This window comes from Prionailurus viverrinus, chromosome B4 (assembly GCF_022837055.1).
Source record: "Prionailurus viverrinus isolate Anna chromosome B4, UM_Priviv_1.0, whole genome shotgun sequence".
Lineage (NCBI taxonomy): Eukaryota > Metazoa > Chordata > Mammalia > Carnivora > Felidae > Prionailurus > Prionailurus viverrinus.
In genome coordinates, this window is record NC_062567.1 from 38,189,524 (window position 1) to 38,214,453 (window position 24,930).

The 24,930-nt window shown below is 50.4% G+C and overlaps 1 protein-coding gene across 7 annotated transcripts in view; it reads right to left on the bottom strand.

Annotated features, from left to right (window-relative positions):
* Window positions 1–4,004: 4,004 nt before the first annotated feature.
* Window positions 4,005–24,930, bottom strand: part of SCNN1A (sodium channel epithelial 1 subunit alpha) — a 30,846-nt gene continuing 9,920 nt past the window's right edge. For all 7 annotated transcript variants that reach the window (XM_047867103.1, XM_047867107.1, XM_047867105.1 and 4 more), the window contains 11 exons: window positions 15,216–15,483; window positions 14,181–14,371; window positions 10,292–10,395; window positions 9,742–9,905; window positions 9,228–9,326; window positions 8,885–9,002; window positions 5,940–6,018; window positions 5,782–5,839; window positions 5,503–5,558; window positions 5,289–5,364; window positions 4,005–4,911 (listed from right to left, as the gene is read on the bottom strand). In XM_047867103.1, coding sequence (XP_047723059.1) covers window positions 4,543–4,911; window positions 5,289–5,364; window positions 5,503–5,558; window positions 5,782–5,839; window positions 5,940–6,018; window positions 8,885–9,002; window positions 9,228–9,326; window positions 9,742–9,905; window positions 10,292–10,395; window positions 14,181–14,371; window positions 15,216–15,483 — 1,582 coding nt within the window. In that variant the 3' untranslated portion in view covers window positions 4,005–4,542. The remainder of the gene's footprint in view (window positions 4,912–5,288; window positions 5,365–5,502; window positions 5,559–5,781; window positions 5,840–5,939; window positions 6,019–8,884; window positions 9,003–9,227; window positions 9,327–9,741; window positions 9,906–10,291; window positions 10,396–14,180; window positions 14,372–15,215; window positions 15,484–24,930) is intronic.

Here is a 24,930-nt window from a genome sequence, read left to right on the forward strand (position 1 = left end):
CCCTGGGGCCCTGATACCCCCCCCCCCTCCAATCTGGTGCTCATTCACTCTCTGCTGGGCTGGGACCCCCCAGGCGCTGATGTGGCTCTGCGGGGGGGGGGGGGGGGGGGGGGGAGGAAGAACGCAAAATCTCCACCAAGCCTCCTTTATTGACAGTAACAATGCCTAGCCCACCTACATGGGAAAAATGCTGTCATGAGGCTTGATGAGATCATTATTCGTGAAAATCACAGATACCTGGATCAGGTATTACCAGTATATTCTCAGTGCCTCCTTTCCCAAATACTCTGATACATCAATCCAAATTGACCTTAGACATAATCTGCTACAGCACCTTGTTTTATAGATTAATCGTGTGATTCTTTTTTTTATTTAAAATTTTTTTATGTTTAATTTTGAGAGAGAGACAGAGAGCTAGTGGGGGAGAGGCAGAGAGAGGGAGACACAGAATCCGAAGCAGGCTCCAGGCTCCGAGCTGTCAGCACAGAGCCCAACACAGGGCTCAAACTCACAACCCATGAGATCATGACCTGAGGCGAAGTCTCAGAGAAAACCGAGGCCTGGAGACACACAAGGCATGTTCTCTGCACCGCCAGCTGAAACCCCCGAGCCCCAACTTCAGTCCAAGGGCCCATTTTGCTATGATAGACACATTGCCACTTTTCTATCCGTCCCCTTGAGTCAGACACCACACTCTGACTCTGGGTATTTCATGCCACCCCCATTTGTGCAGGGTCTCTCCCAGATGAATCCCACAACAAGGCTACAATGTTCACCCAAATATCCTATAGGCACAATGACCTTCACTATACCCCATCCAGGCCCAAGGTCCTCCATCTACTGAGGTTGCTAGAAATGCAGGGAGACTGGAGGGTGAGGTCCTAGGTCTTTGTGACTTGGAATCAGAGCTCCTGGTTCCCTCTCCCCTTGATCTTCCAGCTGACCCCACACCTTAGACTCCACACTCCCTGGCTCTCCCTGGCCTCCCCTTTTTGATCCCAAGAGTAGGACATCTGTAGATGACAGTGGAGCTCAGATGCCTCCCACCTCTCTCTGACTGACTTCACTCCACCCCATCCTCCAGCTTCTGAAGAAAAAAGTGCTTACCATATATGAAGCATTCAATAAGTGGTAGCAATGTTAAGAGTTGCACAATTAGTCGCGCCTGAGTAGCTCAGTCCGTCAAACACTGACTTCAGCTCAGGTCATGATTTCACGGTTTGTGAGTTCGAGCCCCATGTTGGGCTCTGTGCTGACAGCTCAGAGCCTGGAGCCTGCTTCAGATTCTGTGTCTCCCTCTCTCTCTGCCTCTCCCCTGCTAGCTCTCTGTCTCTCCCTCAAAAATAAACACAAAAATTTTTTAATAAAAAAAAAGAGTTGCACAATTAATGGTATTCACAATTAATAACTTTAATGTCCTAATTTTTAGTGTTACAAGGAATTTTTAATAGTCTGTGTCAGTTGTCAAAGCCATTATATGTAGCCTGATGCAAAAAGAGAGTTTCTTTCATTGTTTAGGATAAATGTGTATTTACTTTAAATTTTGAAAAATATGATATTAATTTGTTCAATAAATTCTGTTTTTAAAAAAATGGTTTGGGGAACCTGGGTGGCTCAGTCGGTGCAGCAACTGACTTCGGCTCAGGTCATGATCTCATGGCTTGTGAGTTAGAGCCCCGATGGCCCTGTGTTGGCCTCTGTGCTGACAGCTCAGAGCCTGGAGCCTGCTTCAGATTCTGTCTCTTCCTCTCTCTCTCTGCCCCTCCCCTGCTCATTCTCTTTCTCTGTCTCTCAAAAATAAATAAACGTTGAAACAAATGGTGAGGGATGGATGTTTGTAAGAACATGAAGGGCTGGGGTGCCTGGCTGGCTCGGTAGGAAGAGGATGCAAATCTTGATCTCCAGGTCAGGAGTTCAAGTCCTACCTTGGGTATAGAGATTACTACAAAAATAAATAAAAACTTAAAAAAAAAAAAAAGGATTATGAAAGGCTAACTAATCTCATGGAGGAGGTGAGAATGTAGCCATAATCCTTCCAGGGCAAAAAAGAAACAATGGAGGGAGAGAATGGAGAGATGGGGAAATAGCAGAGGGGCGACTAGGGGATGATGGAATTGGCCGTTATGGCTTGTAGAGCAATGGATGAAGACAGAAGAGCAGAGACCCCTCCCCATCATATGTCACACACACCCCCACAGCAGCACAGAGTGATCGCAAAGGCACTGGATTCCAAGTCAAGGTGACGTGGGTTCTAGCCCCAGCCCTGCCATCCAACTCCATGTGTGGCACGGAGACATGGTGGGTCATAGCAGGAGACCTGGCTCCAAGCTGGGTCTGTAAGAATCATGAACTTGGGCAAGTCACTTCACCTGCTAACCTGCCCTAGATGGAAAAGGAGGCAACCTAAAGCCTTTCTTCTCTGACACCAATTCTAACTCCTAAACCATGGGGCCCACCAGTATGTACAGATAGGGCATGGAGATAAGGAAACTCCAGCATGGTTAGTAGGGGTGGGTGGTGGGGGTAGAGGAACTGATTGCCATCATCCATAATGAAGTCTGCCAGAGGAGAGGGGCTGGGCCTGGGGAGGGGCAAGGCCCAGGCTGGGCTGTGGCAGAAAGCAGACAAGAGGGCTCAGACGAGGACACCATTGGACACCAATGGTGGTTGTGACACCACCATTTCCCCCCATCAGTTTGAGTTCAGGAAAGGGAAGTCAGAAGTCCTCACATCACTTCCTGGTCACAACCTTTCTTACCTCTCCACTCCCTTCACCATCTCCCCCTCTTTCCCCAAGGTTCCCATGGCCCCCAGGACAGGGAGATTGTAACTGAGAGGGGTAAGACCAAGGCAGCAAGGGAAGTGTCCCCAAAGATGACAAGGAATAGTAACTTCCGGATGCCAGGTCTGATGCTAGAGAAAGGAACCAGGGTTCCCAAAACTGGGGTTCAACTCACACACCCCTCAGTTTATCCTTTATTAAAAGCGGCATGGCAGGGGGGATTGCTGCTGCTGCTGCTGCTCTCTCTGCAATGATGAGAGAATACAGCATAGCAGGCTTTGAAGTTCCAGAAGAAACTGGCCTGAGTCTCATCCTCCCACACCACCCCCACTACCGGACAGTTGATGGGGAGGTGGGCAGGTGAGGGCTTTATCTTACAGCTGCATGGAAGGTGGCACTCAGTGATCACAGAGGAGGATTACTGATGACAGTAAGTAAAGTTGGGGAGGACAAGAAAGTCCAGACAGTGGACAATGGTAAGTCATCCCAAGCACTGCCCAGTAGGTCTCCCAAGGAGAGCAGCACCGTGACTTCGCTCTTGCACCCTAACCTGGTGATGGGCACCTAGCACGTGCTCAGCAATGCCCATGGAGGAGCTGGCAGCAAAGTTTGTCTCTGCCAATGCCCCTGAAGAATGGACCCTTCCATAGTGAAGCCAAGGGGTATGGAAGTCTGGGGCCCAGGGACTTGCATCCACTCCCTACCCCCATACAGCCCTCCAGACATTCCTTATGCAACATACATTTGTTGAGCACCTGCCTACTTGCTCCAAGCGGGACACTGGGCTAGACCCTGAGGATACATAAATGAACAAGATTCATTCCCTGACCACAAGGAGCTCACAGTCTAGCTGGGGAGGCAGACACAAGTGAACAAGAAGGTATGATGCAACATCAGCACCCCAAGGGACGTTATGCTGTGCTATGGGAGGCCAGGGGAGAGGGAAGTGAGCAAATCTGGGGCAGACAAGAAAGGGCAGAAGGCTTCACATAAGTAGAGGTGTCTGAGTAGGGTTCTAAGGGATACACAGGAGTTCTCCAGATGGTGTGGAAAACTTCCAGGCTGAGGAAATAGCTTGAGCAAATATGTAGAAGTATGAAAGACACAGAGGCATTGGGGTACGGCTCTGTGGGGGCACAGGCTAGATGAGGCTGGAAAAGGCCTGGAGCCAACTAGGAATGGCTAAGCCTTGACTACATTGGTCTGCTCCGGCCCCTGCCCTAGGAAGGGGAATTGCCCAAGAAGGAACAAAGGGGGCTTTTGGGTGGGGTTCCCCACTCAAGTTCAAGAAGAGGATCAAATGTCTGTGTCACTGGAAAGCAGTGTGGCCAGGCCCGGGGTTGGCTTCAGTCATCTTTGGGTAGGAAACCTGTGCATGCCTTTGTGTGCCCTTGCTTGTGTTTTGTTTCCGGTCGCCAGTGGTTTCCTAGGAAGGTTCCTTGTCTAAGCTCCAAGTTTGGCTTGGCTGATCCCAGGGAAAAGAAGACTTGTTTGCACTTGGATAGGGAAATCAGAGTCTTCTAGAGGCAGGACCAGAGGGCACAAGACAGAAGCCAGGGCAATTATGGGCAGGTTCCCTGGCCCCCGTTTCCTGGGCAATTTCTGTAGCCCCTTATCCACCCTGCTTCCCTCCCCCACACCAAAGGCAGTTAGGCAGCTCTGAGAGGAAGTCCCAAGACATTCTTTAATCCTGCCAAGCCTGCTCCCCTCCCACCAGGGGAAGCGCCTGCCTTGGGAGGGGAGGGCACTTTCCTTCCCTCTCAAGGCTCCCCCAGAGTATAGGCAGAGGAGCTGGCCTCCACCAAGTTGGATGGAGATGGGCAGGGACCCAGAGTGGCATAGGCAGGCGGAGGGGCCATCAAGGCCGGGGAGGTAGCAGGGCCTGGTGGGGATGTGGAGTGGGGGCAGAAATGGGACGGGAGGGAGGAAGCTGGAGTGGAGGCCACTTCCTGGGCACCCCTGCCCCCTCGGCCTGGAGACCAGTATCGGCTTCGGAACCTCCGGAGCAGCATGAGGAACGTGATGACCAGGAGGTCAAAGATGAGTTCAGCCATCTCCACCACAGACAGCACCGAGGAGCCGAACCACAGGCTCCACTGGCTGCCCAGGTTGGACAGGAGAGTGGCCATCTGTGAGGGAGAAAGGCACATTGATCACTGGGGCAGAGGGCCCTGGGTGGGCTCTAGAAGAAGAGCCCCATCCCTCCCTCCCTGAGGTCCTCCCTCACCCCTTTCAGCCTCCTGGTGGTCCCCTGGACCCCTTCTGTCCTAGTCATACCCATCTGGCGCATCCTTCCCCCCCCCACCACCACACCCAAAGCCTTCATTCCCCAGCCAAGCTCCCCTTCTTCCAACCTCTGCAACCTCACCTTCGCAACCTCACCTTCACCCCCCCTTTCCTTGGTCCCCTGCCCTCAAGGCCCAAAACTTCTGGCCCCACAGAGGCACCCCCTTGTTTTCTCTGGCAGACACCCACCAAGATCTGCAAGAGAACTGCAAGGACATACCGTGACAGAGGGAGACTCAGAATTGGTTTTGTAGTTCAGCTCCTTGAAGAAGATGTTGAGTTTGGCGACCCCATTTCTTTGGAGTCAGGGAGAAGGGAGGGAGAAATGGCAATGGGTTCACTTCTCAAACCCTTACAAACACCCTCCTCTCTTCCCAGATCAGTTTTCCCTCCCAAGGATTCGTCCCCCTCAGCTGGATCAGGGTAGGACTGACCTTTTGTTGTTGATAGTATAATTGTTCTGTCGGGATAGCATCTGGAAGATCCAGTCCTAGAAAAGAATGGGGGTGTCAATGGGGTCACCCCATACTCTTCAGGCTTATAGGGTGGGGGGTGGGATCAAACACATCCATACACACACATACACCCAGAAAAGACCACAGTGTTACACACACACACACACACACACACACACGCGCGCACACACACACACACACACACACACACACACACACATCCCCTCTCCCTCATATCCCTCCCCTTCCCCACATTACCTGGGATGTCACTGAGGGCCATCGTGAGTAACCAGCAGAGAGCTGGTAGCTGGTCACACTGGGGATGGATAAAGGAGCTCAGTGATGGGGGTGGGGTTCTCCCACCCAGCCAAGTGGCTAGCTGCCCAACCTGTGCCCCAGGGGAAGGGGACACTTACCTGCACGGCTTCCGGCACTTGGTGAAACACCCCAGGCGGTCTGAGGAAAAGGCATCCTGGAGCTTATAGTAACAGTAACCTGTGGGTGCAGAGAGATGCCCATTTCCCTAGGGCACCTCAACCTTCTGCACCCTGAACCCAAGAGGTCTTCCAAGATATGTGGGTTCCCACATCACAAGTAGCATTACAGTGATGTCTCCTGAGTGGCAACACCGAAAATGTTGAAAAAATGAAGCTACGTAAGGAAAAAAAACCAAAAAACAAAAAACAACCCAGGACTCATCTATGTAAAGATGAGTAGGATATGGACAAAATTCTAAAATTCAAAAAGAGGGGTGCCTGGGTGGCTCAGTCACCTGAACATCTACCTCACTGATTGATGGCTCGGGGTCATGGGACTGAACCCTGTTTAGGATTCTCTCTCTCTCTCTCCCTCTGCCCCTCTCCCCTACTCATACTCTCTCCCTCACGCTCTTTCTCTCTCTCTCTCTCTTTCTCTCTCTAAAATAAAAGTCAAAAGGAAAACTGGGAACAATTGTTATGGAAGAATCATGAGATTAAACCACAATGAGATGCACTTCACACCCACCAGGATGGCTATTAAAAATAAATAAGTAAGTAAGTAAGTATTGGTGAGGATGTGAAGAAACTAGAATGCTCCTCTGTTGCTCCTGGGAACATAAAATGGTGTGGCCACTTTGGAAGAGTCTGGCAGTTCCTCAAAATGTTGAGCACAGAGTTATGATATGACCCAGAAACTCCACTCCTAGGTATATACCCAAGAGAACTGAAAACATATGTTCACACACAAAATGGAAACAGGAAATAGAAACAACCCAAATGTCCATCCACTGATGAATGGATAAACACACGTGACGAATCTGTACAATGGAACATTATTCAGCCATAAAAACAAAGTACTGACAGATGCTACAAGCTGGATGAACTTTGAAAATGGTGTGCTAAAAAAAAGAAAAAAGAAAAGAAGAAGAAAATGCTGTGCTAAATACAAGAAGCCAGTCACAAAGGACCACAGATGATTCTATTTATATGAAATGCTCAGGACAGACAAATCTGTAGAGACAGAAAGTAGATTAGTAGTTTCTGGGGGTGAGGTGGGGGGCTGTGGGTGCAGAGGATGGGAAGCTCAGAGAGTGCTGATGGGTAAGAAGTTTCTTTGTGGAGTGATGGAAATGTTCTAAAGTTGACCGGCCACTACTGTACAGCTCCGTGATTATACTGAAGACTAAAACTATACTAAAAGCAAATGGGTGAATTACTTGGGATAGAAATTATCTCAATTGAGTTGCTACCTAAAAAAAAAGGGGGTGGGGAGAATGAGTCTATGGATCTCCCTTCTCCCCTATTCGCCAAGTTCTAAGTATGTTCTATTGTGTCATTCTTGCTACTTTTAGTTGCCTGGTCCAGAAGTCCTTCTCCATTTCTGACCCAAATCCCTCCATCTACGAGGGCTGGGGGTCTGGAACAGTGAAGCATGGGGAGCAGCTGGGTCCCTTCCTCTGGGGAGTAAACAGTCCTTGGGAGACTGTTCCTCTCCCCATCCCCACAGCTTCTCAGCCATCAGCATTGTTATTTTTCCTCTCACAGATCCTCAAACTCACAAGCACTTAGAAATCATTGTTTGGGGGCAGCGGGGAGCAGGGGGCAGGGAGTCCCTGCTCTGCACATCCTCCTCGTCCTCAGACATGACATCACGAATTCCCCCTGGGCCCCTGAGTGTCCCTCCAGCTCTGATGTGCTCTGACATAAGGTGGGAGAGATGGGAACCAAATGCAGGGCAGGGGAGAGAGCTGTGTGGAGCAGACCCAGGGAAGGGAGGAGGCAGGAAGATCCACAGGGACAGAACCAAGAGAGGCAGACACTATAACCCCTGGGGTCTGTCCCGTCCCCTCAGAGGTGTGGAGGTTCATCTCCTCCAGCAGTGGCCACCAGCAGAGGGAGAGCTGGGCCCAAGGGAGCCAGACAGGAGGACCCTCAGGTCACAGGCGCCAGTTGAGAGCCTGTGCACCAGGATTTCTAACCCTCTACTTTCCAGTTTCTTGTTTGGGATTTCCTTTCTCTCAGCTTCCTACCACAGAGCCTCCATGGGGCATAACTCTGCTATAGTGGAAAGGAACAGGGATCTGTCTACTCTTAATCCAGGATTAAAAAGGAGATCTCAGGGGCGCCTGGGTGGCTCAGTCGGTTAAGCATCCGACTTCAGCTCAGGTCATGATCTCACAGTTCGTGAGTTCAAGCCCCGTGTCGGGCTCTGTGCTGACAGCTCAGAGCCTGGAGCCTGCTTCACATTCTGTGTCTCCCTCTCTCTCTGCCCTTTCCCTGCTCATGCTGTGTCTCTCTCTGTCTCAAAAATAAATTAACATTAAAAAAAAAAAAAAGGAGATCTCAGTGCTCTCCAAACTTTTTTTGATTGTGCCCACCTGTAGGTAAAAAGGTCTTAAGTAACTCCAACATATGTATTTGATTTATAAATTACAAACTTGCTACTATAGAATTGATCCATTAAGTACATTATAAAACATATATAAAATGGAAGATGTTAGGAAATGAGATAGATACATCTAACTTCTAGTATTTTCTTCCTGCACCTGGTGAGCTGTCCTGTGCCTCGCCCGGCACCGGAAGAGTGAGACAGGGAAGCTACAGGCAGAGTGTGGAGAGAGCAAGGTTTTCTTCACGTGCTCCTCCTTCCTTCTGCTGCAGGTTATTTTTAAATGGGGCCTTTCTCTATAAACACACAGAAGCCAAAACCCAGAGAGAGAAGCCCGAGGGAGGAAGGGGATAGAGGGGAGAGATGGAGTGACAGGAAACGGAGGGGCTGGAGCACAGGACAGAGGGAGAATGAGGGTCACAGAGGGTCTGAGAGGGAAGTCTGTGAGAGTCCTGGGGCAGAGGGGCCGGCCAGGGGCTCCCTGTGGTCTCACCCCAGGAATTATGCTTCCTGTAGTCACAGAACTCCGCGTTCTTGGGCAACGGATAGAAGATGTAGGCACAGCCACACTCCTTGATCATGCTGTCCTGGAAGCAGGAGTGGATACACACCTGGGGGACACAGGAGTGACAGGAAAGGGGGTTCAGGCCTGCTCTCCCCACACACAGCCCAAAAGAGGCAGGAAAGGGGAGGACAAACAATGCTCTTCACCATACTTGGACCCCTCTCTCCACCTGTCCCGTTCGCTCACACACACACACACACCCCCCTCCAACTTGGACTGACCAACAGGGCAGGCCTGTGAGATGGTCGCCATAGAAACGGGCTGGTCTCACCTGCTGTGTATACTTGGTAAGATAAAGGTTCTCCACGGGGACTTCACTGCCATTCTTGGTACAGTCACCATAGTCGCCCCCAAGTCTGTCCAGGGCTTCCTGCAAACCCCCACACACAAAGAAATCAGAGGTCAGAAGTCAGAGCAAATGGCCCAGACCTCTTCCTGAATTCTCCACCTTCCCTCAGGTCCAGGCCATTTGTATCTCGCACCTACCAGCCTCTCCTGTCTGCCTCACCATTTCAAAACATGCCCCAGCAGCCCCCAACGCCCATCTGGGTGCTACTTTCAAGGACACTGGCTCCAGAGCACCCCCGGAACCCTAAGCACATCCTGAACCCTTCTCAGCACACTCACCCAAGGTTCCTCCTCAGGTCCCTACTTCTGCCAGCCCCTTGCCCCTAACTCTGCTTCTGAAGACGGCCACCTGCCTCAGGCCCACCCCACACGATCTCCCTCTATAGTCTTCTGGCTGGTGAGTCACCTCCCCTGCCATCTTCCCGGCCCTCTCTTGCCTTCCTCATACTGATGGAGGTCTCCACACCAGGCCTCAAGTTAAAGCCGCCATCGTCCATGAAGGCAGGCTCATCCTGCCCATGCACCATTACCCTGGCCCCGGTCACCGTGGACAGCAGCGGGATGAAGTCATTCTGCTCTGTGCGCAGCGTCAGGGACAGACCTAGGGGTGCAGAGGGAGTGGAGTGGGGGAGGTCCTGGAGGAGTGTTGGGGGATGGAAAGCCCCTTCCACGCGCCTAGTTTCTAATGCTCCACAGAGGGCAAGGCCAAGAAGACCTACATAGGGATTTGGCAGCCCCCGGGCTGGATTCAGGGGTGGGCAGGAAGAACTGGGACAAGATTCCTGTAACACCTGGAAAGGACTTTGTGGTACCCATGGGGGACAAAGAACAGAGAGGACTCCTTCCAGGATGCAGACGGGCACGTTGTGGGGAGGCCCAGAGGCACAGAGCATGTCTAGGACATGAGCACAAGGTGGGTAACTGTGGGTGGGCAGGGCCGTGAGAAGTGCTGAGGCACAGGGATTGCGGAAATGAGGGCTTGCTCACCATTTTTGATCCCAGGCATGGAAGACATCCAGAGGTTAGAGTTGTTCTTGCCATTGAAAGTGTAGCAGTTCCCATATATCGGGTGGTGAAAGTGGGAGTAATTCCTATCCGGGAGAGAGAAAAAGTAGAGTCAAAAAAGAAAGTTGGGGGGTGGGTGGGTCAGAGAGAGCGGGACTTTCAGTGACCTTTGTTTCCTGATCACCTACTATGTGCTAGAAGCTTTCCCCATGTTCCCTCAGCCACTCCAACCAACAGCCTGTGAGTGCATCATCCCCACGTCACAGAAGAGGAAGCTAGGGCTCAGAGAGGTCAAGTAGCTGTCCAAGGTCACACCGTGATGACAAACTTGAGACACAAACACAGGTCATCTACCTTCTGATGCAGTCTCCTCCCCACCAGGCCACCTGACCTCACTGGCCTTGTGACCTCTCTTGTGTCACTCTGTTGCATTACGAAGACTTTGGCAGTGTCCCTAGCTTCTCGTGAATCTAAATCTTAGTTCCCCATTTGGACTGTGATCTCCTTGAGGACAAGGGTCACATCTCCTTCATCTCTGTACCGTCTCTGGGTTAACTGAATAGTTCTTGACCTACAGGCCCTACAGAAGATCATTAATAAACAGCGGTCGAATGAATCAAGTGGAGAAATGGAAGGGAACAGAGTTAGGGGAGACAGTGAGAGCAGTGGTGAACACAGAGCTGAGCAGAGGAAGGTCAGATCCCAGGACAGATATGAGAGGGAGAGGGTTCTGGTGGGATGGCCTTGAGCAAGTCATTTTTTCTAAGCTTACTCTCATCTGTAAAACGAGGAGGCTGGAACTGGATGATCTGGAATATTCCACTGGCCTTGAAGAACAAAGGCCTAGAGATATGAAATACTGGTGCACATTCTAGGGAGTGCTAGGAAGCCAGCATTTCCAGAGCTAAGGCAGGATTCAGGGAGGGAGGAAAGAAGAGGCTACGGAAGTGAACAGAGGCCAGTCCTGAAGGGCCTGTAAGCCCAGCTCAGGGGGGAGAGGGGACAGCCAGGTACGATGTGATGGACACACACCATGGACGGTATGCAGCAGGTGGAATCAACCGATTAGATGCAACAACATGGATGGATCTTAAAAACAGAGCTTAGGAAAACAAGAGGGGAAACGAGACATGACCACTTATATATCCATAGGAGAATATATGAGAAGCAATATAATGTGAGGGTTAAGAGCACAGACTCCAGAACTAAACTACCCATATTTGAACCCTAGCTTTAACAAGTATTAGCTCTGGGACCAACCACGTTACTTAATCTCTCCATGCTGTAGTTTCCCCATCTGCAAAATGGGGATAAGAACAGGACTTGCCTCACAGGGGTGCTGTGAGGTTGAAATTACACTTGGAAGGTGCCTAGCACTTAGTAAGAGCTGTATACATTTGCTCTTAAGGTTACAGGCATCCGTTAAGGTGGCTAAAGTGAAAAAGACAGTAGGGGCGCCTGGGTGGCTCAGTTGGCTGAGCGTCCAACTTCGGCTCAGGTCATGATCTCGCAGTTCGTGAGTTCGAGCCCCGCGTCGGGCTCTGGTGCTGACAGCTTGGAGCCTGGAGCCTGCTTCGGATTCTGTGTCCCCCTTTCTCTCCGCCCCACCCCTGCTTGTGCTCTGTCTCTGTCTTTCAAAAATGAATAAACATTAAAAAAAAAAAAAAGTAACAAGCGGAGGGTGGGGAGAATTTAGAACCCTCATATACCGCCCGGGGAATGTAAAATAGCACGGCCACTTGGAAAACCATCTGAGAGTTGCTCAAAATATAGAATTACCACATGACCTAGGAATTCCACTCCCGGGTATATACATGAGAGAAATAAAAACATACATCCCTACAAAAACTGGTACGGGAATATTCTTAACAACATTACTCGTAATAGCCAAGAAGTGAAAACAACCCAAATGTCTATCAACTGACGAACGGATAAATCAAAGGTGGGATATCCACACAATGGAATATTATCCAACCATAAAAAGAATGAAGTTCTGGCACATGTTGCAACGTGGATGAGCGTTGAAAACATGATGCTAAGTGAAAGAAGTCGGAACAAAGGCCGCATAGTGTAGGATTCCATTTCTATGAAGCGCCTGCGATAGGCAATCCACGTAGATGGACACTAGATTCCTGGTTTCCAGGGCTGGGAGGAGGGGAGAGAATCGGGAGTGACCGCTAGGAGGTGTAGGGTTTCTTTTGGGGGTGAAGAAAATGTCCTAAAATTAGATAGGGCTTGCACAATTCTGTGAATATGCTAAAAAATCACTGAATGGTATACATGTAAAGGATGACTTTTGTGGTGTGGGAACTGTATCTCAATCAAGCTGTCACTGGAGAAAAGATTACAGAGAGAAGGAGAATGGATGACATGGGGAGGAGAGGGATGAGAAAGCCACGATAAGGAGCTTCACCTCTGTTCTGGAGGCCACAGGAGACAGTGGAGGATTTTGAGCAGGACTAACTGGAAGAGTTGCAGAATAATGAGAGGCTTTGGCGGCAGAAAGATAATGGGAGGTGAAGGGATTATAATAACCCAAGTGAGAAATGATGAGGCTCTGAGCTAAGGAAGTGACCTAACCGTCAAGACTGAGATGAACTACGGACTTTCCGTTGATGGGGAGGTAGGAGCATGGGGCTGGCAGAGCAAGAGGACTGGTGGGAAGGTGACAATTAGAGACACCCAGTGGCAAGGTGAGATGACTGGGGCCCAGGCCCTGCTACTGTCTCATTTCCCAGCAGGCAGCTCCTGTCTTCAAACAAACTAGAAGATTGGAGACAACAACAAAATCCTATGCTGAGCAGAGTTGTGTGCACCAGGTGAGGGTGGGGCAGAAGCAGGTGACACCTGGCCCTGCTGCCATTCTGCAGCGATGGGGGCGGGAAGGGCCCCTAGAGAGTGGAGAGGCTGCCTCAGCACCCTGCCCGAAAAGGTGAAAACCAAGGAGAAGTAGGAGGGGAAGGGTGGGGTAGGAGGGGCCAGAGGCTACAGCCTCAGAGAACTGCCCAGCTGCCATGACCTCTTTGCAAGGACATTGTGACTGGATCTATAGCAGAGGGAATGCCTGGCGGGCACTGCAGTTGAGTGGGAAGGATCCTTAGCTAGCTAGGGCTGGCCTGGTGGCCTAGGGCAAGTCACATTCACCTGTTCCGTTCACGAGCAACAGAGACCCATTTTTCACTGCAGTTTACAAAATGCCCTCCTGCATATCTCATGAACATGGAGACGGGTGTTATCAACATCTTCATCACTTGAGTAAAAGTGCCAGAAGGGCACGGATTATATACATTGCCCTGTTTGATGTGTCCCAAATGCCTAAAACAATGACTGGCACACAGCCCAGACAGTAAAAAGTATTTGTCTGAATACACAATGAATTAATCTCATTTTCCCCGCATTTTGCAAAGAAACAGTCTCTGAAGAGTGATGTGAAATGCCCAGAGTCACCTGGCCGGAAAGTACAGAGCCAGAGCAGTGACTCAGGTCCCCTCCTTCATTCAACCCATGCTATTTCCTCCAAACCACTGCTGTCCACCTCATCTGAGATGACCTTCCGGGCACCTGTGAGTTTGGTGCTAGTGACAGAGGGGCCTTCGAAAGATGGAGAACCATGCTTCCAGCCATTGGATTCTCAAAGCCAGACCTCAACTACAGCCTTCCCAGGGCAGCATATTAGACTGCCTCACTCAGACCCAGCACTGCAGGATAATCCATGGGGCAGAAGTTTAGACCTGAGGTCAGTGCGTCCCCTCCTCCCTGCAGGCATATATTTAGCCCAAAGGCCTTTCCTGGGTGCTGCCCATCTGAGCCTCAGGCTGACTTCAGAAAGAAGACTCCGTGGAGAGCACAGAGCCAGGCAGGAGGGACTCACGCCTGATTGCAGGAGGCCTGGTTGAAGCGACAGGCAAAGATGAAGTTGTCCAGCATGTCCTCCTCTGAGGATGGAGAAGTGTCTCGCAGTCGAGAAAGAATGTTGATGTAGTGGAAACGGTACCACTCCCTCACTGCATCCACCCCTGACGAGTACGTCTGGTAAAAGCAGTCCGATTTGTTCCGGTTGCACTAAACACAGAGAGCATCAGAGGATCAGCAGCAGGGGACAGGCGGCAGGGCAGGCTAACGTCAAAGAATGAGTGGTCTGAGGTCCTGAGGACTGGGGTGGGGAGCCAAGAGTGCAGAAGAACAGAAGGCAGAAGTTGAAGCCCGGAAGAGAGTGGACCAGGAGAGCCTAGGCTTAAGGGAGCAGTTGGCCAAGGAGACCAGGAGCTGTGGTCCCAAGTGTGGGTCATTTATACAGCCTCTGCAAGACGGTGGAGCAAGGATTCATCTCCCCACTTTACTGATGGGAAGACGGAGGAATCCAGAGGCTTGCCCTAGCGACTGAGCTAGGACTGGAACTCAGGTCTCCTGGTTGCGCGGTCCACTCTCCCCAAAGGGGGCCTCTCTTCTTCCCTCTTCTCCTCTCCCGCTTCCACTTACTCTCCCTTTTATTTTTTATTAAAACAATTTTTTTAAGTCTCTCATTTTACTGATTCCTTATTCTCTGTCTCAGGCAGGCAGAGCTCCAGTTCCCTGCCATACAGGAGGGTCCCAAGGGAGTCCCGACCAGTGGGGGGCTGACGATTCAGAAAGGTGCTTTTTCCGCCACAGATTTGACTTCCAGACGTTTAAACCCTCCCACAGGGGCCCCAGCGAGGAGACCCCCACAAGCTGGCGTTCAGAGAGATGTTATTTAGTTATGTATTTTGCCAGCAGGCCGACGAGGTCCCGCCTCCCGTCGCTAGGCAACAAAGGCGGGGTCCGGAAAGGGAGTGCTGTCGGGGAGTGGGCAGAACCGGAGGGTCCGGGCAACCAGGAGGGGCGGGACCCGAAGGCCGGGGGCGGGGCCCCCGGGGGCGGGGCTTACCAACTGGAAGCCGACCTTCCAGTCCTTCCTGTTCACTTGGGGGTTATTGTCCCGCACGCTGGAGGCGGCGCTGCGGACTCCGCGGGCCCCGGGGGGCGGGGCCGGGGCCCACAGGCGCTGCAGGGGGTGCGGCCAGGGCTCCCGCAAGTCGCGACGACCGCGGGGGTGGGTCCCCAGGGTGCTGGAGGAGTTGTATTTGTACAGGTCGTAGAGCGTCTGCTCTGTGATGCGGTCCAGCTCCTCCAGCTCCTCTTTAATTTGCGTGTACCTGGAAGGGGCGATGGGAAGAGGGTCGGATTTGGGGGGCCGGCTTCGCGCTAGTCCCTGGCCCTTCAGGGCCTCGGTTTCCTCGCCAGAAACCGGTGAGGTCGGTCCATCCTGGAAAAGCCTGCAGGGAATAACTCTGGTGTCTCCAAGGCTCTCTCGGAGGGATGGGGACGTGAGGGTGTAGACTGGTTTTCCACGGGGTTAGTGGAGGCGACTATGAGCCCCGGCGGTGACGGCATTTATTACGGCCTGTTTATCAGAAGGGAGAGGCGGAGGCTCCTGTCGGTGAGGCCCTCTCCTCCCACTCGCCCTGGCCGCGAAGGGAACCCGGAACTCGTCTGCCCTTTTCCAAGACGGGAGAGGGTGTGGCCGCGGCCTTCGCCCACAAGCTCCCTCAGACCCAGCGAGCAGGTCAACCCACCCTGGCCTCCTCCGGCAAGGGTGGCCTTTGGCTCTGTCTGCCTCCTGGCACCTTCTAAATTAGGGGTGCTTAACTGCACTTCTAGAATTTCCCCAGGAACTTTAAAACTACAGATGCTGCACACGGCCCCTCCCCATCAAAGACTCAGTTTTAATGAGATGGGTGGGGCCCAAACACCATAAGTTAAACGCTGTCCAGTATAAATCATCACATTCCTTCTCAGCACAGGCATTGTTACCCGCTCCGTCATGAAAGTCCATAGTAGCAGCGCCGTAGGGACAGAATCTACCAAAACAAAACAAACACACCTAGAACTAATACATTCAACAAGGTTGTAGTGTACAAAACCACTGTACAAAAATTAATTGTATTTCTACATAATAACAACAAAAAAATGGAAAATTACATCACAAAAACCACCATATTAAATAGCATAAACAACATCAAATACCAGGAATGAATTTAATGAAAGAGGCAAGAGTTTTACACCGAAAATCATGCTGAGAGAACTCAAAAACCAAAACAGAGAGTTACATGAGTTCCTGGGTCTGGAACTCTGTATAGTTAAGATGTATCCCAAATTGGTCGTTTGATTCAACACAATCCCTATCAACATTTCAGCACACATTTTGAAGAAACTGATGGGCTGATTTAAGACGTATGTGGAAATGTAAAGAATGTAGAGTGGTCAAAGCAATTTTGTTTGTAAGTTTATTTTTAAGTAATCTCTACACCCAACATGGGGCTTGAACTGATGACCCTGAGATCAAGAGTCACATGTTCTTCTGACTGAGCCAGCCAGGTGCCCCTCAAAACAATTTTGGAAAAGAGCAAAATTGAAGTACTTAGTTCTACCTGACTTCAAACTCACTATAAAGCCACAGTCATCAAAACAGTGTAGTGCTTATGTAAGGACAGACAGTAGATCGATGGAACAGAATAAAGTCCAGATATATACTCACACGTATACAGTCAACTGAGTTTTGACCAAAACACCAATTCAATTCAGTGGGGAAAATCATTTTTTTAAACAGAGTATGCTCTATTGAGAAAGGAAAAAAAACAAAAACAAAAAAAAAGAAACTCAACCTCCACCTCAGTTTCTACACAAAAATTAAGTCAGTTTGAATCACAGACCTAAACATAAAATTCAGAACCAGAAAGATTCTAGAGGAAAACATCAAAGATATCTTCATGACCTTGAGGTAGGCAGTATTTTTTGCAATAAGTATCTAAGGAAGAACTTATTGTGAAATATAAAGACTTTTTACAAATTGGCAATAAAAAGACAGGTTGTTTAGGGGCTCCTGGGTGGCTCAGTCAGGGTTGAGCGGCTGCATATTAGTTTCGGCTCAGGTCATGATCCCAGGGTCATGGGATCAAGCCCTGAGTCAGGCCCATGTGGGCCGTACCCCCAGCCCTCCCCTCTGCTTGGAGCATGGAGTCTGCTTAGGATTCTCTATTGTTCTCCCTCTGCCCCTGCTCTCTCTCTAAAATAAGGGAGCACCTGGGTGGCTCAGTCAGTTAAGCTTCGGACTTCAGCTCAGGTCATGATCTCATGGTTCGTGGGTTCAAGCCCTGTGTTGGGCTCTTGCTCAGAGCCTGGAGCCTGCTTCAGATGCTGTGTCTCCCTCTCTCTCTGCCTCTCCCTCGCTCACGCTGTCTCTCAAAAATAAATAAATGCAAAAAAAAATTTTTTTTAAATGCACCAAAAGATAGACAGTCACTAAACACAGGAAATGTGCTCAACATAATTAGCCTTCAGAAAAATGCAAATTAAGACCATAATGATCGGGGCGCCTGGGTGGCTCAGTCGGTTAAGCGTCCGACCAGCTCAGGTCACGATCTCACGGTCTGTGAGTTCGAGCCCCACATCGGGCTCTGGGCTGACAGCTCAGAGCCTGGAGCCTGCTTCGGATTCTGTGTCTCTCTCTCTCTCTCTCTGCCCCTCCCCCATTCATGCTCTGTCTCTCTCTGTCTCAAAAATAAATAAACGTTAAAAAAAATTTTTTTTTAAAAAACCATAATGATCAATTCACTGTGGTGCATACCTGAAACTAATAGAATATTACACATCAACTCTACTTCAACAACAAAAAAATACAATTAAAAAAGGCAAACTTCTAAAAACAGGTAATGAGGCCACCATTTAACATCCGTGAGAAGGGCCAAACAAGTAAAAGACTTGGACAGTGTCAACTGGTGAGAATGGAGAGCAGCTGGGGTTGCAGCTGGTGGGAGAGTCAGACAGCACAGTCGATTTGGCGGGTCATCTGGCAGCTTCTCATAAAGTTAAACATACATCTACCTTATGACCCAGCAATTTCACTTCTGGATATTTTACCCGATTCCACTCCCCGCTATTGACTCAAGCACAAGGAAAACATAAAGACTTGTACGTGAATGTTCATAAGCACTTTTATTCATAATTGCCACAAAGCTTGAAACAACCCAGATGAGCCTGGGTGGTTCAGTCAGTTAAGCGTCTGACTTTGGCTCAGGTCATGATCTCACAGTTTGTGAGGTCAAGCCCCGCATCAGGCTCTGTGCTGACAGCTCAGAGCCAGAAGCCTGCTTCAGATTCTATGTCTCCCTTTCTCTCTGCCCCTTCCCCTCTTGTGCTCTGTTTTTCTCTCTCTCTCTTAAAAATAATTAACATTAAAAAAAAAATTCATATGGTGTGATTCCCTTGATGTGAAGTCTGAGAACAAGTCAAACTAATTGATGGTGACAGGAGTCAGAGAATGGCTGTGGGAGAGAGAGAGGAATGGGCTTCAGAGGGCCATTGTGTGATGGAAATGTTCAGTACCTTGATTAGCAAACTTCAGTGAGGGCTTCAGATTTGTGTGAGGGCTTAAGATTTGTGCATTTTAGGGGGGCCTGGTTGGTTCAGTCGGTTAAGTGTCTGACTTCAGCTCAGGTCATGATCTCACGGTTTGTGAGTTTGAGCCCCACATCAGGCTCTGTGCTGATAGCTCAGAGCCTGGAGCCTGCCTCAGATTCTGTGTCTCCCTCGCTCTCTGCCTCTCCCCGCTTGCTCTCTCTCTCTCTGTCTCTCTCTCTCTCAGAAATAAACATTTAAAAAAAAGATTTGTGCATTTCATCATAAGTAAATTATACCTCAACTAAAGAAAAAGTCACATACCTGTGTTTAGGGGGGCCCTGCCAGAGGTTGGTGTTTACTGGGAATGTTGGTGGGGCCCAAACAAGGTTGTTTACAAGAACCCCAGGGACCCTAAAGTGCAGCTACATTGAACAGTCTCTAGGCCATACCCTACTGTCTACTCCACTTGGCTCTGTTTCTCTTTCCTTCATAAAGTCTAGCTGGCTAGGCCGTTAGGCATCGGCTCCAGATATCCCTCATGCCCTCAGAAAATGTAGCCCAGGTCCAACCAAGGTGTGTGTTTGACATTCCAAGAGACTTGCTTGTGGTTGGTAATGAAAAGAATGGCAGTGATAGCTCGGATTTATTGAGCACTTACTATGAGGTTGGCCCTGTGGTATTCGAATGAACACTCAATCTTCAGTGTAATTCAGAAAACTATCTGCCACTGTTAGCTAATACTTTTTACAGGTGAAAAACCTGAAGCAGGTGACTTGTTCAAGATCACACAGCCAGGAACCAGGTCAGAAAGCACTATAGCCATCACACTGTCCTTTGCTCTGTCCCTGCTAGCTCTGGCTATTTTAGCAGATGGACAAGCTGCCCCAGAAAGAGCACCAGAGCCAGAATTGACTGGATGTGGGGCCTGGCATTCCAGCCACACACTTCTAGCTGGGGAATGTTGGTGAGGAACTCAACCTTCCTGAATCCAGGCCTCAGTTTCCCCATCTGTAAAATGGGCATAACACACTAGATCTGCATACCACATGAAGCTCTTACAGGGTTAAATGAGAAAGTATTCAGTGGCACAAAATGAAGAGGCCATTGAATCTCAGGAAGACATGGATGGGGGCCCAAAGCCCAAGAAACTCAACTTGGTCACACAGGAAGAATCCAGGTCTCCCACCATGGCTGGAGTCATTTCCACCTGAGCCACCACATCTCTGGCTGAGCCTCCCTTAGCACACCCCTCTAAGCTGTCTCAAGTCACCCTGTGCCCCCCTTCTGCCTTGTACACCTGCCTCATCCTCATCAGAGACTCAGAGCTGTCTGTCACCTTCTGTAGCCACAAGGCTCCTCCCCACAGAGCCCCAAGCTGTCCCTAAGCCAGGTCTCCCCTCAGTGGTCTCCCTCAGATTCAGCTCCTTCCTGCCTCTTCCAGAGAGGCCTCTGATGAGACTACAACCCCCACCTCCAGAAGAGGCTGGGCTCCATACAAAACACCCTCCCTCCCAAGGTCTACTTTCCTTTTGCTGGGGAGCCCTTAAGGAAGAGATACTCCCGTATCACCCCTTCAGAAAAGAAATCTCTCCCTCCCTTTCAGCTGACACCTAGAACTAAGAAAACTGACCACTGAGTAAACCCCACTAATGCCATCAGATCTTATCCTGCAAGCAGGAGGGCCCTGGCAAGAGGAGACCAGGGCTGGAGAGGGGATAAAGAATACACACTTGGAGCTGCAGCAAGACAGTCTAGCCCTAACCTTGACTTCCTGCACGAGTCCCGGTCACTACCCCCACCCTCATCTGCGCTGGCTGACAGCCCAACATTGCAGCCCTGCCAATTCAATCAGGCAGGCATTACTACTCCATTTTACAGTTGAGGAAACTGAGGACCATCAACTGGGCAACTTCTCCAGGGCCACTCAGCTAGGAAGTACCAGAATCAAGATTTGAACCCAGGCCTGTCCGACTTCATGGTCCCTGCTTTTTCTACTACTTCTGCCTCCGGGCTCAGAGGCACTTGAGAATGGGCAGCAAAATCTCCTTTCCCTGCAGCGGGCCGTCACCCCCCCCCCCCCACCCGGCATCCCCTCTTCTCTGCCCAGGACAGACTAGCAGGAGCAGGGATACTGAGAGATTTAAGGACTGATACCCCTGCTATCTTCCTATGTGTATCTCTTCCCTCCCCCTTTCCCCTCGGTGGCCCCCTCTCACAAAAGAGCCCTTCTCACGGAGCAGCCTTGGATTTGCCCAGGCTCTCATCACCCACCCGCCCCCGCCGCCACTGCCCCGTGCCCCCAGACGACCCTAGTGGAGCGTTCTCAGCCAGCCTTCCAGAAGCACTTGGCAGAACTGGGCACTGGAAACTCACCAGCTTCTTCCCCTGCCAGGGTGCATCTGGGGACCTACCCAGCACCCTCCTTCCTCCAGGGACAACCTTGACCTCCCTTTCTTTGGCCCCTCCCTCAGCCCCATTCTCCTCCACATCTCAGCACCTCCAACTTCCTCCCTGGGGCCTCTGTGAGCTCTGGGTGCCCTCAAGCAGCCCCTCAGCCCGGAGCCCTCCTGAAGACAGAGTCAGCCTCTCTAGGATCAGTTCTGAGTCTCAGATTACATGTTCAGTTCTATCCTGGCTGCAACATTTTATTTATTTTTTTATTTTTTTAACATTTATTTGTTTTTGAGACAGAGACAGAACATGAACAGGGGAGGGGCAGAGAGAGAGGGAGACACAGAATCGGAAGTAGGCTCCAGGCTCTGAGCCATCAGCCCAGAGCCCGACGCGGGGCTCGAACTCCCGAACCGGACCGTGAGATCGTGACCTGAGCTGAAGTCGGACGCTCAACCGACTGAGCCACCCAGGCGCCCCATGGCTGCAACATTTTAGACCAACAGATGTTCACAAACTAATGCTTGTACCAAGGATGAACAGCCAGGGTGGTAAGAGCTCTAGAAACCATTTCATCCAAAGAAAAGTTGCAGGGACTAAGTTTTCATCAGCTCTCCAGGTGTATTATCTAAGCCTTGCCCACCGTTTGGATGGTTTACCTTGGGGGGCACCTAGATGGCTCAGTAGGTTAAGCATCTGACTTTGACTCAGGTCATGATCCCACTGTTGGTAAGTTTGAGCCCCGCATCGGGTTCTGCACTGACCACTCAGAGCCTGCTTGGGATTTTCTGTCTCCCTCTCTCTCTGCCCCTCCCCCACTTGCACACACACACTCTCACTCAAAAATAAAATAAACATTTTTAAAAAACTGATGGTTTGCCTTGGAGAACTTACTTAGCCTCTGTTCCTCTGCTTCATCATCTGTAAAATGGGACTATTAATAGTCCTTGCCGGGGCGCCGGGCTGACTCAGCCGGAGGAGTGTGTGATTCTTGATCTTGGGGTTGCGAGTTCGAGCCCCATGCTGGGTGTAGAGATTACTTAAATAAATCTATTTCTTTTAAAGAGTCCTTGTGGCAAAGGGTTATTATGGAGGTGAAATGATTTGATACAGGAAAAGTACTGAGAAAAATACCTGGCCGAGTAGACACTGTACAACTACTGCTATTGTCTTCGTATCAGCGCTGTTATTGGAGAAGAGCAGGCGGAGGAGACACAGGAGGACTGCCACTTAGCTGCCACGTGACTTTGTGGTCTTAAAAAAGTAGAACTTAAGACCAGATTCCAATTCGGACCCCTCCACATAACAGCTGGGTGACCTTTGCAAAGCCTGCAGGTTCTCAGAGCCTCAGTTTTCGCATCTGGCTGGGAGGGGGGAGGGGGCGGGTATCTCCTTCCTTATCTAACAAGCCTGTTAGGAGGATCTGAATTCGGTGGTGAATTTTGCAAGCTACCTTGAAGATGCTGCTGCCATGGGCTGGTGGCCGGTGGGTGAGGAAGGAGATATCTTTAGGGTTGTGTCAAAGACACAGAACCAGGAGCAGAAGCTAGAAGTCGTCTAGAAGCTAGAAGCTAGAAGCTAGAACGAGGTCGGCTGCAGCTTTACCTAAGGAAGAACTTTCTCTCTCTCTTTTTTAAAGTTTTTATTTATTTATTTACTTTGAGAGAGAGATAGACAGAGTGAGGTGGGGAGGAGAAGAGAGAGAATCCCAAGCAGGATCTGCGCCATCAACATGCAGCCCAATGTGGGGCTCGAACCTGTGAACCGTGAGACCATGACCCGAGCCAAATTTGAGTCAGACACTTAACTGACTGAACCACCCAGGTGCCCTGAGGAAGAACTTTCTAACAACGGCTGCTACAGAGGTAGGGAGGGTCCCGACAGGAGAAGGAGCCCAGCACTGGGGGCCAAGAGGGGCAGTTCTGAGAGTCCTGGCTTTCTGTCCCTGCCAGGCCTGCCATCACAGAGCAAACTGCTAGCCCTACTTTGCAGAGTTAGGCTCAGGGGTGCCTGGGTGGCTCAGTAGGTTGAACGTCTGACCCTGGTTTTGGCTCAGGTCATGATCCCAGAGTCCTGGGAGAGAGACCCATGTCGGACTCCATGCTGAGCGTGGAGCCTCCTTAAGATTCTCTCTCTCTCTTTTGGGGCGCCTGGGTGGCGCAGTCGGTTAAGCGTCCGACTTCAGCCAGGTCACGATCTCGCGGTCCGTGAGTTTGAGCCCCGCGTCAGGCTCTGGGCTGATGGCTCAGAGCCTGGAGCCTGTTTCCGATTCTGTGTCTCCCTCTCTCTCTGCCCCTCCCCCGTTCATGCTCTGTCTCTCTCTGTCCCAAAAATAAATAAAAACGTTAAAAAAAAAAAAAATTTTTTTTAAAGATTCTCTCTCTCTCTCTCTCTCTCTGCCTCTCCCCTCTGCCCCATTCACGCACTCTCTCTCTCTCTCTCAAATTAAAAAAAAAAAAAAAAAGCCCACAGCTTCCCTCTTTAGGGAATTGCCCCTCTCCTCTCCCCACTCCTGTGCCAATGCCTCTGCTCTGCATCTTGGGAAGGGATTCCATCACCTCCTGTGATGTTTCAGGATCTTGAGTTCTTCCTTAGGCCCAGCCTCAGTCCCTCCCAGGACTAGATGAAAAATATGTTCTTGGGCTCTGTTTTCTGTGGATGTGGTTAAGACTGGCCCTCTCTCCTGGATGAATAAAGCCCTTTTTGGCCACAAAGAAAGCAACTGCAGTGGCTGACCCTTCACAGTGGATTCTTCGCGCTTTATTGCTTACTGTGGCCCCTGCAGCCTCTCTCAGAAGTTCCCAAGCAACCCAGAACCCCTCCACCTCTGCGGGCCGTGGACGTCCGGCCATGCCCACCAGCTCTGGGCATCCCTGGTCTGACTTTGCCTCATTCCTGTTATCTCACCAGTTCGTCTATCCTGTCCACAAATTTCCACCTCCTCCCTGCTGCTTCGGTAGGAATCACTCATCTGGCCTGTCCCCTGCACCTGCCGCAAGCCAGCACCTGTGATTCACCCTCGGGTCATCACCCACCAGGCTGTGTTAACCTGTCCACCCACCCCTGCCTCTCTCCTTGAATAGGAGCCAAGAGCCCTGCATCCCTCTCTCCTCCATTCATGACAAGTACCCCTCAATTGTCTCACCCATAAGCCCCCACCAGCAGCTGGCAACCCTGTGGCACCTTCTTAAAGTGTAGAGGTGATAAAGGGCTTTGATATCAAACACACTTGGTTTGTGACTCAGCTGCTAACCAGAAATGCACTGGCTGCTTGGTGGGGTGAGTGGGTGACTTTTGAATCCCAGTTTCACCACCTGCTACCTGTGTGAACTTGGACAGGTTATTTAACCTCTCTGGGCCTCAGTCTCCTCTTCTATAAAATGGGAATAATACTCGTACCTACTTCAGAAGTCTGTTGTGAGAATTAAATAATTTCATATAAAATGTAACATATCTGGTGCACATTAGGTACTATAGAAGTGTTCTTGGGGCGCCTGGGTGGCTCAGTCAATTAAGCATCTGACTTCGGCTCAGGTCATGATCTCGAGGTTCGTGAGATCAAGCCCCCCCGTCGGGCTCTGTGCTGACAGCTCAGAGCCTGGAGCCTGCTTCAGATTCTGTGTTTCCCTCTCTCTCTGCCCCTCCCTGCTTGTGCCCTGTCTCTCTCCCTCTCTCAAAAATAAATAAACATTAAAAAAAAATTTTAAAGAAGTGTTCACTATTATTGTTGCTATTTCTTTATTATTTGCTTTGTGACCTTGCTCAAATTATTTTGCCTCCACTTCCAAATGGAAATAACTATGTCCACCGCC